Source organism: Culex pipiens, chromosome 2 (genome assembly GCF_016801865.2).
Source record: "Culex pipiens pallens isolate TS chromosome 2, TS_CPP_V2, whole genome shotgun sequence".
NCBI classification, from domain to species: domain Eukaryota; kingdom Metazoa; phylum Arthropoda; class Insecta; order Diptera; family Culicidae; genus Culex; species Culex pipiens.
Window position 1 is genome coordinate 179,047,373 of NC_068938.1, and position 15,757 is coordinate 179,063,129.

At 39.2% G+C, this 15,757-nt stretch overlaps 1 protein-coding gene across 1 annotated transcript; it reads right to left on the reverse strand.

The window, feature by feature from the left end:
• Positions 1–12,302: 12,302 nt before the first annotated feature.
• On the reverse strand, positions 12,303–13,109 carry LOC120414956 (uncharacterized). The gene is made up of 2 exons (XM_039576288.2): positions 12,949–13,109; positions 12,303–12,882 (listed from the first exon to the last, which is right to left on the reverse strand). Exons 1-2 carry the CDS (start codon positions 12,995–12,997, stop codon positions 12,353–12,355), a joined length of 579 nt encoding a protein of 192 aa, XP_039432222.1. The 5' UTR covers positions 12,998–13,109; the 3' UTR covers positions 12,303–12,352.
• Between the last annotated feature and the right edge of the window lie 2,648 nt (positions 13,110–15,757).

Here is a 15,757-nt window from a genome sequence, read left to right on the forward strand (position 1 = left end):
CCGCTACAGCAGCTGGCGGTGCAGCGGTTCCATCAGCCAATACAGCGTTCCCTCCCAGATGGGGTGGTTTGTACGCTAGAGTGGCCGCATCTGGGAGCAGTACTCCACCGAGACAAGCAGACGTTACGGGAGATCTTCACGCTTCCTGAGTTTTTCGCATGTTCGCATTAATGTCCCATATGCAAAAACAGCAAGCTGAGAAAAAAGCAAGACAAGTTTATTGAGCACAGCAACTTTTCAGATCCTTTTGAGGTCCTAAGCAACTCCCTACAGTTTGGGAACGATTGGTTAAGTCCCCACTTTGCGCAAAGCGATTAAATTTTGTATGGGAATTAGTATGGGAAAAATCATTTTTTGGATTTTGATGTTTTAAAAATCCACGTTTCACGCTATATCAAAACCGGACTCATATTCGGATGCTGCTCTACAACTTTCCCGAGGAGAGTATGGTGCTAACTTGTTCCTATAAAAAGATACAGCGTGTTCAAAACTCGTCTAAAACGTGTTTTTTGCTCGAAAAACACTTCTTAGACGAGTTTTGAACACGCTGTATCTTCTTTCAGGAGCAAGTTAACGCAATACTCTCTTTGGGAAAGTTGTAGAGCACCTTCCAGAGCATCCAAATATGAGTCCGGTTTTGATATAGCGTGAAACGTGGATTTTTAAAATATCAAAATCCAAAAAAATGATTTTTCCCATACAAATTTATATGGAAAACTGAACCACAGAGTAATACAGAGGCCGCAGTCCCTACAAAAGTCATCGAATTTTGTTGGATTTTTCTAAGGGTAGCAGGCGTTAAGCTAAGAACAAGATTGTCCGTTCGACGCAGTGGTGAACGCAGAACGCTGTGCCAGTTCGATTTTTCCATCAGCTGTCAGTCGAACAATCTGCAGGGGTTGCTTTGTTCAATGGTCGATGACTGGCAGGCTATGATGACAGGCGCAGAATTTTGCGTTTGCGTCAAGGCCTGACGGACAATCTTGTTCTTAGCTTAACGCCTGTGAAAATCCAGTGAACTAAGATAGCAAAAAAAAAAGTTCTCATGCTAAGTTTTTCCTGAAGGGACGATGTACCACGATGTACCGCGTAACGCAAACATAAATTAAATGCCAGTGCTCCATCTGGATTACTCTGTGATTGAACCGCTTTGCGCAATGTGAGGACTGCACCAATAGTTCTCAAACTTTGGGGAGTTGTTTAGGACCCCAAAAGGAACTGAAAAATTGCTGTGCTGGAAAATCGATTTTGTTATTACACCCTATTGTCCCACACATAGGCTAGGTGTTAAGTTTTGCATGAGCATGAGCATGGTTGACTGCCAATGAGCTGCTACTCCGTTATTGACAGATCAGCTGAAGCTAAACAATGAATCAATAATGATCAGTGGGAGCCAATCATCCGTTCACTGTTTAACCTCTGAAGATCTCTACTTTATTAGTCAATACCGGCGCCCTCCCAAGAAGCCTGCAGTTCAACGAAAGGGAGGAATGTTAGTTCGATAGTTGAAGTTGCAGACTCATCAAGCACATAGTTTTTCGCTATATACTTGTTGATACCGCTTGAGACCGTTGAATCCACAGCATCTCCTTCAAGCATCACGTGATTAATTTTTTTTGGGTTAGTAGGATAAGGTATTGGCTTTTCGATGCCTCCCGAGCTACGTCGCTAGGGGAGGACTTTCATAACAGACCCGTCGGCGAGCCTTCCGAGCAACGATGCTATGGGAAGGTCTTTCTGGTTAACACACAAACTCACTCACACACAGTTATTTTGCTCCACTATTAACTCAACGATCCAAATTGTCAGTGCGTCTTTCGTTCATTATATAGAAATGGCTTTTTCACTGCAAAAAAATAAAACCTTATTCTGAAAATTTAAACACAATCCATCCGACACCGTGCCTTCCGATCAACGATGATATAGGAAGGGCTTTTAAAATCACAAAAATCACTTTTCACTCCGAATATTTTTACGACCACGCGCTCCCTTTGCCAATTATGCACTCTATTGACGCTGCATTTTCAGATGGTAATTTTCCTCTCACAGCACACAATACACGACAAAAATGCGAAACAAAAGGCACACAAAAAAAATCACTTTTCACTCCGAATATTTTTTACGACCACGCGCTCCCTTTGCCAATTATGCACTCCACATAGGCTAGGTGTTAAGTTTTCACGAAAAAACTGGATTTCTCCTAAATTTTAGAGCAAGGTACTGGATGTTTAAGGCGTTTTTGAAAGAACACAAGATTTTGAGCCAATAACTCAAAAGTAATGAAAATGCATATGGGACATTTATGCGATCAGAGGCAGATTAGGTGATAAGAATTACGCTATTGTGAATTGATTATTTAATAATAATAAAAACTAATTGCATTGGATAATCGAATCTGCGGATAATAAAATCACGTTTTTTTTAATTGTCTTATTTTTGATGGTCGGGCAAGATGGCGGTTAAAATGGCGGTGATAACATATTGGAACAAAATGTATTTTTTAATTTAAGAGTGAGTCCACGAACAGGGCATGAGACGTCGTTTGGACCTCACCAATCTGCCTGAAATTTTCAGGGATTGTTTGTACAAATAAAACTAGCATCTGGCCAAAATATGAGCACTCTAGATCAACGAGAAGTGGGGCAAATCGGGACACAAAGATGGAAGGTTTAAAATCGTCAAATCTTTAGAAGGCTATAGCTTTTGTTAAATCTAAAGAAAGTTATTGGTATTTGAGTGAAAAAACAGCACAATTTTCTAACTTAAATAAAATAGTGTTCCAGAAACATGTGCACTTAGATTTTTTCAAAAATATTAAGTCAGGGCCGAATGGATTTTCTCCAAAGTTTGTATGGAGAATTAGTGCTGATCACTACTCCCACAAATTGCAAGCAATTTTTATATTGTATGCAACAGCGACGAACCGCCCTAATTCTCCATACAAACTCTAATCTAATCTAATCTAATCAGACCCTAGCGCAGCCAATCTTTCGAAGGGATCTTGGAGAGTGCCTTAGGTTAGATGACGCCTAGCGCTCTTCTTGTCATTTATTAACATTTGTAGTGCGCCATTGCATTAGAATGCATTGAAACATCACAAGCGTTAAAGCGGCCAGGCCTACTGCGTAAAGCCGTATCGCAGAGATGACTCGTAATTGTGTTGAGTTTGAGCACAGAGTGTTCGAACAACAACACAATTCTGAATCGACAGGGGAGGAAGAAGCGTGGGGACACACCACCATACGCTCCAAGATTTGGTTGTATTCGTTGGGGGCACCATGCTAAGAAGGTTTGGTACTCCGGGACCCTCTGGGATGGGACACTGTAATTCCACGAATGCCCTGGACACTATTTGCCGTGGTTATAGCGCCACAACTCGCTCTCGCCCTAATTCTCCATACAAACTCTGAAGAAAAACCATTCGGCCCTGTATAAATATTTTTGAAAAATTAAAAAAAGGCACGTATTTCTGAAGACCCCAAACTTTATGCTTCCCCTCGAGTTGAACCTGCGCAGTCATTTTTGTCAATTTTTGTAGGTCAGTGGTATCAATGTTGACTGATTTTGCTCATATTTGACCCAGAGTCCTAAAATAGCTCAAGGAACAATAATTTAAAAACTTCAAAATTTAAAATGAAATAGAAGTTAAATGAACTGCAAAAAAATTTATGTGCATTTTCCTGTGATTTAAATTATATTAAGCATGTCTGAGATAGATCAAAACTATTTTAAATTTTAGTGAAATTCCATTGTACAGAACTGTAATTTCAATTTTTATTTCTATTTTTACCATGTGCATTAAAATATATTTTCGTTGAAAATTGTTATTTTTGACTATGATTGTTACTGGGTTTCTTATACTACTAAGTTAATTAACTTAAAATACAGTAAGCTTGATCAAAATTCAATATATTTTTATTTCGGAGAAAAATCAATTTCTGTTGCCGTGAACCAATTTTTGTAGATTTTTTTTAAATTAACATCAAAAATTGATCAACTGAAAATGCCTATAAATAAGAAGACATTTTTGATTTCTGTTTCAATAAAGCTTAAACTGTTAACTCTGAAATTAATTTCAGCTGTTCTTAATGTAAAATTGACCGATTTTCCTATTCGAACTCATTTTCATCTACAAAATTATTAAACTTTGAGAGAGTATGTCCCGCCCGTGTGGATCAATCGGACCGCGCACTGGACTCACAATCCAAAGGTCGCAGGTTCGAATCCCACGGCGGGCGCTCTAAAATTCTTTGTGTAAATATGGGTATTCGGCGCCGTCGCTCCGTGCCATACTTTCATACACTTAGGAGCCCAGGGGGGCTTGTAAATCAAAAGGAGGACGCTAGTGGTTTGTACTAGCAATGGTGGCTGACAGCTTTAAAGTCAACTTCGTTTTTTTTCGTTTCGAGTATTTAATTTCATCAATATTTTCTCACTATCTAACTTTTGAAACAATTGAATATTTGTTAACAACTTTTTCATGAGGCAATTTAAAAACTAATAGCTTAGAATAACGCCATACCATTCTGTCTGTATTTATTTTTTCTTATTTTTTTCATTTACAAAGCAATCTTCAACCTTTCAATATCTATCAGGTTTACGTTACGGTACGGTAAAAAATAGGAGGGGTATACTCTCAACAAAAAAGTTCAAAAGTTATGATCAGTCGCAAATTTGCTATCGGAAATGATCAATTTTTGTTAAAGTGCACTGTTTCAATGTTATAGGTTTGAACATCCAATCATCTTGCTCACAAAACATCAGCGCACCTTTTCCTTCGTTTGACTCACAGAGCTTCCAACACATGCATCGCGCGAGAAGAGCAAAGTAAAGGTGAGTTCACACTAGGAATGGTTCTGTGTGTTGTTGGCTGTTTCGAACCATAATTTGTGACCAGACTTTCCCAACCCAACGCACGCGTGTGGGCGTCCCACGGGGCCTTTTCTCGGTGGTTGTGAAATTTTGCCTATGAAACCACCACGATCGTGAAGTTTTTCCTCCTCAACTTTCCACCGTATGCATAAAGGCATACCGCTGGGTTGTGTGACCTATGGATGTGGTGCAGAAATTAGAGACAAACACAACAATCCTACATAGTCCAAGTCTAGTCATATCGCGGTGGCGGTTAATCTTCACGTCAAACTTGAGAAGGTGTTTTCCTAGATTAAATCCAACCACGATCCCCGAGCAGGGGTAAATAACACGGGAATACCAAATTTTGGTATTACTTGGGCAAATAACAGCGACCAAAATGTGCCCTTGGTTGCCCAGTAATAGATGGTAAAATACCATGAAATCATACCAAAATCTTGTATGTGTAAGGGCACAACAATACCAAACCATGTTATTCCAAGGGTAAAATAATAGCTCAAAATAAACCCATTTCAATACCAAGTTGAGGTCTTCTGGATTTTTGAACATTGCTTGAATACCAAAACTTGGTATTGCCATGGTTTTATTTTTAGGTATTCCCGCGCCCTTGGAAAATCATATTTTGGTATTTCTGTGGTCTTTCACATACATGATTTTGGTTATGATTTCATGGTATTTTACCATCTATTACTGGGCAACCAAGAGCACATTATGGTCGCTGGTATTTGAACAAGTAATACCAAAATTTGGTATTTTCATACCATTTTTAGTGCAGCAGTTGCAGTTAGTGAAATAACGGAAATTATTCATATGCAACAGCCAAATCTACTCACCTGATGATTCCATGTTGTTCTTAGTGATATACTTCACCACACCGAATGCATTTGTCATTGATGAACGGCCTGTGCTTGAAGTTCTTGAAGCTTCTGAAAAATAACAAGATTGAAAATAAGTATTATTAAAATGAAACTGAATTGAAATTCACCAAAATTCATTAATCTGTCGATTGACTCGTTTTTCAAAGTATTTGGTTATCCCGACTTAGAGATATTTCAACCTTCTTGAAAAAAATATTAGTGGGTATATCACACTAATTTTTGAAATCATCTTTAACATTTTTGGGTTTCAAGTCATTTTAGCGCAAAATTAATTAACTCGTAAATTTTTTTTAACAAATTTCCCATAGTTTCAGAGAAAATTGATGAATCCTTTCAATATTCAAATAATACCAAAATGTGCCATCCTGACTTAGAAATTTTTCCACAATTTCAAGTCATTTCTGTAGGGGATAGGGTAAATATGCCCATTTTAATCACTCTAAGCCGTTCGACCGATTCTCATCACTTTGCAATTTTCCGCTATTAAATCAACATTTTCAGATGTATCAACAATGAAAAGTTGCTTGCTCACTTTTGTTTGAGCTATTTCATACTTTGGAACAGTCAAAAATACTATATGAAAGCTGTAATTTATGTTCAAAGTGTTGATAGGCCGATAATAGAAATAGGCTGAGAAAGGGTATAGTTCCCCTATATCAAAAATGTTTAAAATAAAGTTTGAAATTTCCGGTTTTGAATGAAAGCATTCGCTTTGAGACATCATTTTAGCGCAAAATTAATTATTTTGTCAAAATTGGTCAAAATTTTCCCATAGTTTCAGAGGAATTTGATAAAACACTTAAATACCAAAATAATACCAAAATGTGCCATCCTGACTTAGAAATTTTTCCACAATTTCAAGTCATTTCTATAGGGGGTATATCAAAAATGTTTAAAATCAAGTTTGAAATTTCCGGTTTTGAATGAAAGCATTCGCTTTGAGACATCATTATAGCGCAAAATTAATTATTTTGTCAAAATTGGTCAAAATTTTCCCATAGTTTCAGAGGAATTTGATAAAACACTTAAATACCAAAATAATACCAAAATGTGCCATCCTGACTTAGAAATTTTTCCACAATTTCAAGTCATTTCTATAGGGGGTATATCAAAAATGTTTAAAATCAAGTTTGAAATTTCCGGTTTTGAATGAAAGCATTCGCTTTGAGACATCATTATAGCGCAAAATTAATTATTTTGTCAAAATTGGTCAAAATTTTCCCATAGTTGCAGAGGAATTTGATAAAATACTGTAATACCAAAAGAATACCAAAATGTGATGTTCGATCATTGACAAATTCTGCAATTTTGCAATATCAAAACAATACCTTAAATTGGTATGATACCACATTTTGCTCTAGCATAATCCTTAAGACAAATTTTAAAGGGTCCAGGAATACCAAAATTTGGTATTGATACCAGAGAAAGGTATTATTACGCATTTCCCTTGTTATTTACCCATGCTCGGGTCACACTCAGACATGACAGGGTTTGTGCTATGTAGTGGAGATTTTTTCGTTTTCTCACTTTTGGTTTTGAAAATTCAAATAAAAAAAAATCCGCGTGAGTAATTTGGGTAAATTTGAGCTGAGACGTGTCGATATGTAAACAACCCCGGCTTTGGGAAGATAGTCTGGTCTAATTCCTGCGAGCCGTCGTCGCCGGTAGTGGGAACATCTTCTGCATATCTTCCCCACCCATGGATTAATAGTAAACACGAGCGCACTTTGAGCAAGAAAAATCGCTTGGATTAATCTTTAGTCCGTCAGGGTTTATAGTTGAGCGATGGCGGGCATGCAAATGGCCGTTGGCTACCTTCCCGGTCGGGTCAGAATTAGTTACCACCCACGGAGGAAAATTTGCCTTTATTTTTCGAAATACCAAGATGTGGTGCACATAGCTGAAGAGGAAAGTTGCTGGAGCTGTTCATGCAAATTGAAAATAGTTGCAAAATCCTGCAAAGTTATTTATAAGTTATAGTAAAGTATAGATTTTTGAGTTTTGAAGGCAACTATGAAACCTGATATTTTTTAAATATAAATTCTACTAATTATATTTTCATTAACATCAATTGATTTAACAGAATAAATGTGGAATGTTTTATTTTATTTGTGCTCTGTGCACTCTTGTACTAGGCTTTCGGGATTTCCTTCTTAGAATAAATTTTAAAGATATCAAAATTGAGAAATTATCAATTCAAACATTTATTTTAAACAATCATTCATTTATCTAATTTTGCTTGGTAAAAATGAATTGGAATTGAGTATTTTGGTTTACAAAATATATTTTCAAAGTAATATAAACTTCTTTGTTTTGAAAAGTTTTCGAAGTCTACTTTAAAGAACTAAAATTTTTATTTAGCACTATAAGACAAAAGTGTGATGTATGCAAATCCATCAAGTGACAGATTCGTCGTGACTCTAAGTCGTTTTTTTAAACACTTTGAAAAGTGAGTACTACTCATTTTAGCTTCATACAATGTATTTTTACTCCGCATAAAATGTTGGTCGTTCAAACCGCACCTAAACCGTGCTAAAAGTGCAGCCAGAGCCGCACACCTTTGCTCATATCGTGCCAAAGCAAGGAAAATGCACGTTTTTCCTCGTGCTTGTGCGAAAATCTCCCAACTTTATTTTTAGAAGCCACTCCACACCGTTTTTCCTTTCGATGCTGAACATTTCGCTGCACAAATATATGATCGGTCCAAAAGGTACGTAAGTTTGAGAAGGGTTTTTTTTTCTCTCTACACTTTCCTCTCGACACTTTGCATTCCAAATTCATCAGTTTTTGAACGCTGAACGTTTTTGCCGGACTGCTGCTGCTGCATTAATTTGCATTCCAAAGCATCAACTCTAGAAAACAACATGCCAAGTAACATGCCGCCGGTCCTGCGAGTGGGCGCAACCTAGAGATTGCTGGCTGGGGCCATAAATCAACGAACTTTGAAATGTACTAAGAAGAGTGAAGCACGCTTGACAGGTCTAAGAATAAACCAATTTATACTAACTAATTATTGTAAAAATCAGCTATAAAATTAACTGTGTATATAAATATATTCGCTTTGAAACGGACACACCATTTCCACAGGTGATTTATCCAGCCCATGACGAGAATTGCATCATTTCATCGGGCTAAAAATAGCGATTTCTCACGAGCCGGACTGTGAAGCTTACCTGACGGGGTTTGGTCTAAATTTAGATTGACGTGTTGAAAATCACCTTTCCAGAGAGGAGAGAATGTGCGATTTCTTAGTTTGACTGGAAAGTGAAATTTGTGTTGTACTTTAGAACTGGCGTAAAAGTGAAATTTATGGATCCTGCTGAAATGAAAATGACGCTGGTGCTGTCACATTTGGCAGTTGAGTGTGTGACCCAGGAAGGTTGAATCATCGAATTTATTACCTGTTGACTTCCCGGAGGTGTGATTTCATTTGTCCCGTTGAAAAGAAGAAAATTACTTAACAATTTTTGTATAGGCAAAACATTGTAATAGGGCCAAAGCCGAAGTGTAAAGAAAGAGTCTATCCTGCTTACATCAGTTGATGTTTACATTAAGAACGAGCAGGATAGACGCTTTGTTTACACTTCGGCTTCGGCCCTATTGCAATGTTTTGCTAGATTTATGTAATGAAATACCATGAAAAAAAATTCATTGCAACCTAACCAGACTGTGATGGCCAAGCTACTGGTATTTGTCATCACTGGTTTGTCAATATAAACCTCCAAATAAAGTTTGCAAATATTCAAAAATATGTATCACGGAAAGACATTTCCTTATCGATGTGGTGTCTTGGGCAATGCTGTAGGTATTGATTAGGGCTACAGTGCCATCCCATTTTTGGCAACACGACTTTTCGACACATTTCTGATGAATGAGACTAACTTAATTTTTGTTCGAAATTGTTCATTAAAACCAATCTTAAACTTAACGCAATAACGATCAATTTAAAAAATGATGTTGATTTTTTGCAATGTTTCAAAATGGGATGGTACTGTACTAAAAAAATAGTGCTCAGTTTTTTACCTGTGGAGGTCGCAATTCGTCGCCGTCGTGCTAACTTGTCGTACGTGCATTTTGGGCCAAATTGAGTAAAGAACGCCATTTTGTGCAGTTCATCTTCATAGATCCCCAAAATTCGATTTCAATCCTGAGACATTCAATAAAAACCGGAAAAACTCCGTACATTTTTGTGACTTTTCATATGGGGACCATCCATAAACCACGTGGACACTTTAGGGAGGGGGGGGGGGGGGTTATGGCGATTGTCCACGCTCCATACAAAAAAGATTTTTTTATATGGAAAATTGTCCACGAAGGGGGGGGGGGGTTCGAGATTCCCAAAAAAGTGTCCACGTGGTTTATGGATGGTCCCAATGAAAGAAATTTCAATTTCGTCGTGTTATCTTGACACACCCTGAAAATTGATGTTAGTGCGACAACTGGCCAAAGGGAATTCAGGTCAGAACGCGGTTGACACACGTACATGCCGGACTACCGTAAACATTAGTAATTAAAACTCGGGACTCCAGCAACCAACTTCAACCAAACTTCGGGACAATGCACATAATGGTCAGCCAAACAAAACGTGTTTGATATTGTTAACATTGCGTGCTTTCGTTTTCGTTTCGTTTTTGTTAATTCAAGGTCAAACATTAAAACGCGTTTTTCTCGTAACGTTGAAATGGCGGGTGCGACAAGCACGACAACGTCGAATCGATATACTGTTTTTGTTAACCTGTGTCTGTTCTATCCAATCACAATCATAATTATCCAAATATTGTACAGTAACGGAGCTGAAAAAGATGATGCATCAATCAGGCTTGGCCAAATGGTTAAGAGGCAGTATTTGTAGATTTTGCTCGGTTTGTTCTAGAGGTCGTATCGGGGTACTCTGATTTAGATGGAACTTTCAGCGTTTGTTTATCTATACATGAGATGAAGTCATGCCAAATATGAGCCCTTTACGACAAATGGAAGTGGGATAAAACGTGCATTGAAATTTGACGTCCAAAAACATGAAAAATCATAAAATTGCTCCCATTTGCGTAAAACTTGATCAATTTCAACTCTCTTAGATGCATTTGGCAGTGCGTGGCCGAATGGTTACGCTGTCCGCTTTGTAAGCGGATGATTCTGGGTTCGATTCCCATCTGCTGCAACCTTCCATCGGATGAGGAAGTAAAATGTCGGTCCCGGCCTTGGTTGTTAGGCCGTTAAGTCATCCCAGGTGTAGGAGTCGTCTCCATGCCATAAGTACAAACAACGCACTAAACCAAGCCTACTCCGGTGGAATCGCTGGCGGCGGTTGGACTCGCAATCCGAAGGTCGTCAGTTCAAACACTGGGGTGGAAGGTTCCTTGGAGTAGAAAGAGGTTTGGGTGCTCTCTCCATTCAAGCCTTCGGACTCCAAGGTTCGAGCAGAAACTTGCAATAGAGACCACAAAAGACCCGGGGGTCGTTAATTTGGATGGTTTGATTTTTTTTAGATGCATTTGGAAGGTCTTTTGAAGCTTCAAAATGTGCCTTAGACATCCTGGATTGGTTTAACTTTTTCTCATAGCTTTTGCAAATTACTGTTAAAAATTGTTAATAATTTTTTTAAAACCTTAATATCTTTTTGCAACAGCCTCCAACACCCATACTCCCATAGGTCAAAACATACGTAATTTCATGGACTATAAGCATGCGGTATTTTGGTCAATCGCAGTTTTTCTCATAGATTTACGATTTTTCTATAACAAACTTTTTACAGCGTTAACTTTTGCCCTGTAGCCCAAGTCACGTAGTCCAGTGATAACGCTTCCGCCTCATAAGTGGTAGATCGGGGTTCAAATCCCGGCTCGGACCAACACAACTGGTGATCTTTTCCATTCTGGATTCGATTGCTTAGTAAAAGGAAGGTAGTGTATCGTCACAAACTGGACCTTATCAAGACACCTTAGGAAGACAACCTTTGGAATGTTTACATAAACCTCAACATGTTGATTAATAAACTGTCACTGAATTCGCTTTGTAAATGCCGGCCCCGATACTCTTCACGGGTGTTCCGCTCAGGAACAGGGAAAGATTTAGTTTTTACTGTAGCCCAAGAAGATGGCACTTTATGGGCTAAATTTTTACATATTCGGAATCCTGTCCGCTTAGTAAGCGGAAGATCATGGGTTCGATTCTTATCTGCTCCAGCCTTCCATCGGATGGGGAAGTAAACGTCGGTCCCGGCCTGGGATGTTGTTAGGCTGTTAAGTCATTCCAAGTGTTGCAATCCAAAGGTCGTCAGTTCGAACCCTGGAGTGGAAGGTTCCGTGGAGTAAAAATAGGTTTCGGTGCTCTCGCCATTCAAGCCTTTGGACTCCTTGGCTCGAGCAGAAACTTCCAATAGAGACCACAAAAGACCTGGGGGTTGTGAAAGTGGATGGTTTGTTTTGTCATCAATCATGGACTGTTACCCAGGTTCGCCAGCTCCCGGTTGTTAATCTGGCCAGATGGTTTCGATTTTTCTAGAGAAGTTACATGGTGAAGTCAAAGTCATACAACAAAACAATAGATTTTAGGTTTGTTTAAAAATATATATTTCAAATTTCACGTACAACACTCGCAATGATTTAGTCTTTTCCGCGGCCCCTGGACGCGGAACGCACGCGTCGTGCCGACCTGGATCGGGACCGGGATCTCGCCGCCGGATGTCGATTGGCCCGTCCACCGATGGCACCAGTCCGACGCTGCCGTCCCGGACGCCGTCCTTCGACAATGGTGTCCTCGTGGACCACAAACCTTGGCGGCACCGTCCGCACCCGGGTCGAAGCCCTACGTACCTCCGGAACGGGTCGGGTTGGGGTCACCACCACATTGCGATCCACGGGTGGTTCCATGAAGTCCGCCGTTACGATTTCCGGCTGGGACGGCGGCGTGGTCACTTCCGGGGTGGATGTTTCCGGGGAGTCCGGGAGTCGAGGACTGGACTCGCAAGACGCGGGACGGAGCTTCACGATGTCGTCTTTGAACTCGACGAGGCCTTGCCTGACAGCCTTTTCTAGTTCCTGCCGGACCATTTCCGGGAGGGAATCCGCATCAAACTGCGAACCTTCCGGAGTGGTTCGGACTTTCGTCACTAGGGTTGTGAACGGAACACCGGCTAGAGGGGGAACCGAGGGAAAGTTAAGATTTCAAGACTGCAAGTTTACAAAAGTTAGGTTTTTACCTTCCTGGTCAGATTCCTTCTTCAAAATTTTCATGATTGTCGGAAACATGATTTTTTCTGGATGTCTTGATGCGGGCTCGTGACAAACGTCGATATGTTATGAAGTCAAAGCAAAGTTTAAAGCAAAGGTTGCTTCAATCGGAATATATTTTGAAAATGAAAAATTTTGGACAATTTCAAAACAGCAGCGGATTTCAAAGGATTTGGCGTGACAAAGCAAATATTTATAAATATTAAATAAATATTTTATTCGAATTTTATAATTGCATAAATATTATATTGAACACTTTAAAAATTTTAACATTTGGTATTGATATTTTCTTATGAAAACTACATTGTAAAGAAATGATGGAATTGCTGTGAATTGAAAGCCGTTAGCGTTTTAATTTTTTCGGAAGCTGCTTTGGAGTGAAATATTTCTAAAAATACCCCCACTTGCTAATATTTTCCACACGCTTTCCGACAGCATAGGTGAAGTTAGGTGTGCCACAGCTCTACTCTTGTTGCCTTGAGCTTAACATCTCGTCTAAGAGCATCTCCACCGGTGCACACATAAATGAGTGACTATTTTGTTCACCCACAGCGCTACTATTTTAGTTTAGTCACCCTTCCCACACCGGTCGTTGATAAAACGGGTTGGTAAAATAGTCACTGCCAACCCCACCGGGGGTGAGTATCAGCTTATTTTGACGTTTCGAAATAAAATTTGTTTTAATTTATTGGCATGACCAATTTGCCAAAATCTTCAAAGCCAAAAGTAATTATTTCCAAAAAAAAACTGGATTGATAGTAACCTGGATTGGTCCGGGTTCCCCGGAGAATGTTCCGTTGGAGGGACATTGGCAGCACCGTATGAATATGAGCAATATTGGTGTCAAAACTCACGATTTTCAAAACACATGTGAAAATTACCAAAATTTATATTTCAACGAACTGGCCACAACCCGGATGGTTCTGGGTTCCCCGAGGAATGTTCCGTTGGAAGGTTATTGGCCGCACCGTATGAATATGGGTAATATTGGTGTCAAACTTTACAATTTTCAATATTACATGTGAAAATTACGAAAATGAACTTTTTGAGTGAACTCGCCACAACCCAGGTAGTTCCGAGTTCCCCGGGGGAAGTTATATATAATGGTGTCAAACTTCACGGTTTTCAAAATCACCTATCGAAATTACGAAAATGAACATATAAAGTTTATTCGTTGTTTCGTTGAAGGGACCTTATCGGCACAAATAAATAAATAACAAATATTGAAGTTGAAAAGATCCACAATTTAAATTAATTCAAAAAATAAATTCCTTCAATGTCCCTTCAACGAAACATCGTCAGGGGAATTCGGAACCATCCGGGTTGTGGCCAGTCTGTTTAAAATGTAAATTTACGGAATTTCATATGTGATATTGAAAATCGTTAATTTTAATACCAATATTGCCCATATTCATCGGTGTCGCCAATGTCCTTCCAACGGAACATCCCCCAGGGAATCCGGAACCATCGTTGCCAGTTCGTTGAAAATGTCCTTTTTCGTAATTTTGACATGTGATTTTGAAAATCGTGAAGTTTGACACCAATATTACCCATATTCATATGGTGCCGCCAATGTCCGCTCAACGGAACATCCCCGTGAGAATCCGGACCAATTCGGATCGTGGCCAGTCCACTATAAAATTCCATTTTCGTAATTTTCATATGTGATTTTGAAAATCGTGAAATTTAACACCAATATTGCCCATATTCATCGGTGCCGCCAATGTCCCTCCAATGGAACATCCCCCAGGGAACCCGGAACCATCCGGGTTGTGGCCAGTTCGTTAAAAATGTCCTTTTCCGTAATTTTCACATGTGATTTTGAAAATCGTGAAGTTTGACACCAATATTGCCCATAACCTTTCAACGGAACATCCCCCGGGGAACCTGGGCCAATCCGGGTTGTGGCCAGTACAATGAAAATGTTCATCATCAATGTCCAGTTCCATGGAACCATGAAAAGTCAATTCAAAAAAAAAATGTTGATTCTCCTTTCACTTCAAGCAGATGTCAAATATTTGTGCGCGCTACTAGCGGGTCACTAAATTTGGTCACCCGCTGTTCACCCAGGGTCGAGCTGCTATTTTATGAGCGCGTTTATGAGCGACCGGTGTGGGGAAGAGTGATGGTGGAGCGCTTCCAAATCCTTACTGCGCGCGCCCGGTGGAGATGGTCTAATGGTCAGCCAGCATTTTCCCACCAAAGATGCTGTGGGGTGCGGCCGGTTTATGAGTCATGGTCGAAACAAAATAGACATCGGAACGACCGCAGGTAACGAGCTTGAAGATTATTTTTGTCTGATATGAGAGGTAAGTTCTATTTAGGGGAATAAGGAAATGTCACAAACTTGACCGTCAAAAGGTTTTCCTCATTGTGAACAACATTGTAGATCTGTCTTGGTGAAATATTCTTTAGACTTCAGAATGGAAAGAAGATATCATTACGGTTAGAAGAGAATTTTAAATCCATAGGTGTATAATAAGTAATTAAAACAAACATGACGCCCATGATTTCCATTTTCCGAGTCATTGTATGCATAAAAGATAGTAATTTACTCTTATTTTTATCTATGAGGCAGACGTTTTAAAACTATTGTGGTATTTTTATGAAATAAAGAATTTTGGAAAATTTTATTACATACGCCATCAAATCGGACGTCCAATTTCACATAAAAGTCCCTTTGACACCAAATTTCCAAATGTTCACCATTTCAGGCTGAAAGTAAAACAAAAACACTAATTTTTCGAATGCTAATCATGAATGGGGTTGTACTGCCCC

Bases quoted from the DNA above. Each gene is read 5' to 3' on its own strand.
- LOC120414956 (XM_039576288.2), bottom strand. From the start codon at position 12,997: ATGTTTCCGACAATCATGAAAATTTTGAAGAAGGAATCTGACCAGGAA. The intron at 12,883-12,948 runs GTAAAAACCTAA...TTCCCCCTCTAG, and splicing joins GAAGGAATCTGACCAGGAAG to CCGGTGTTCCGTTCACAACC.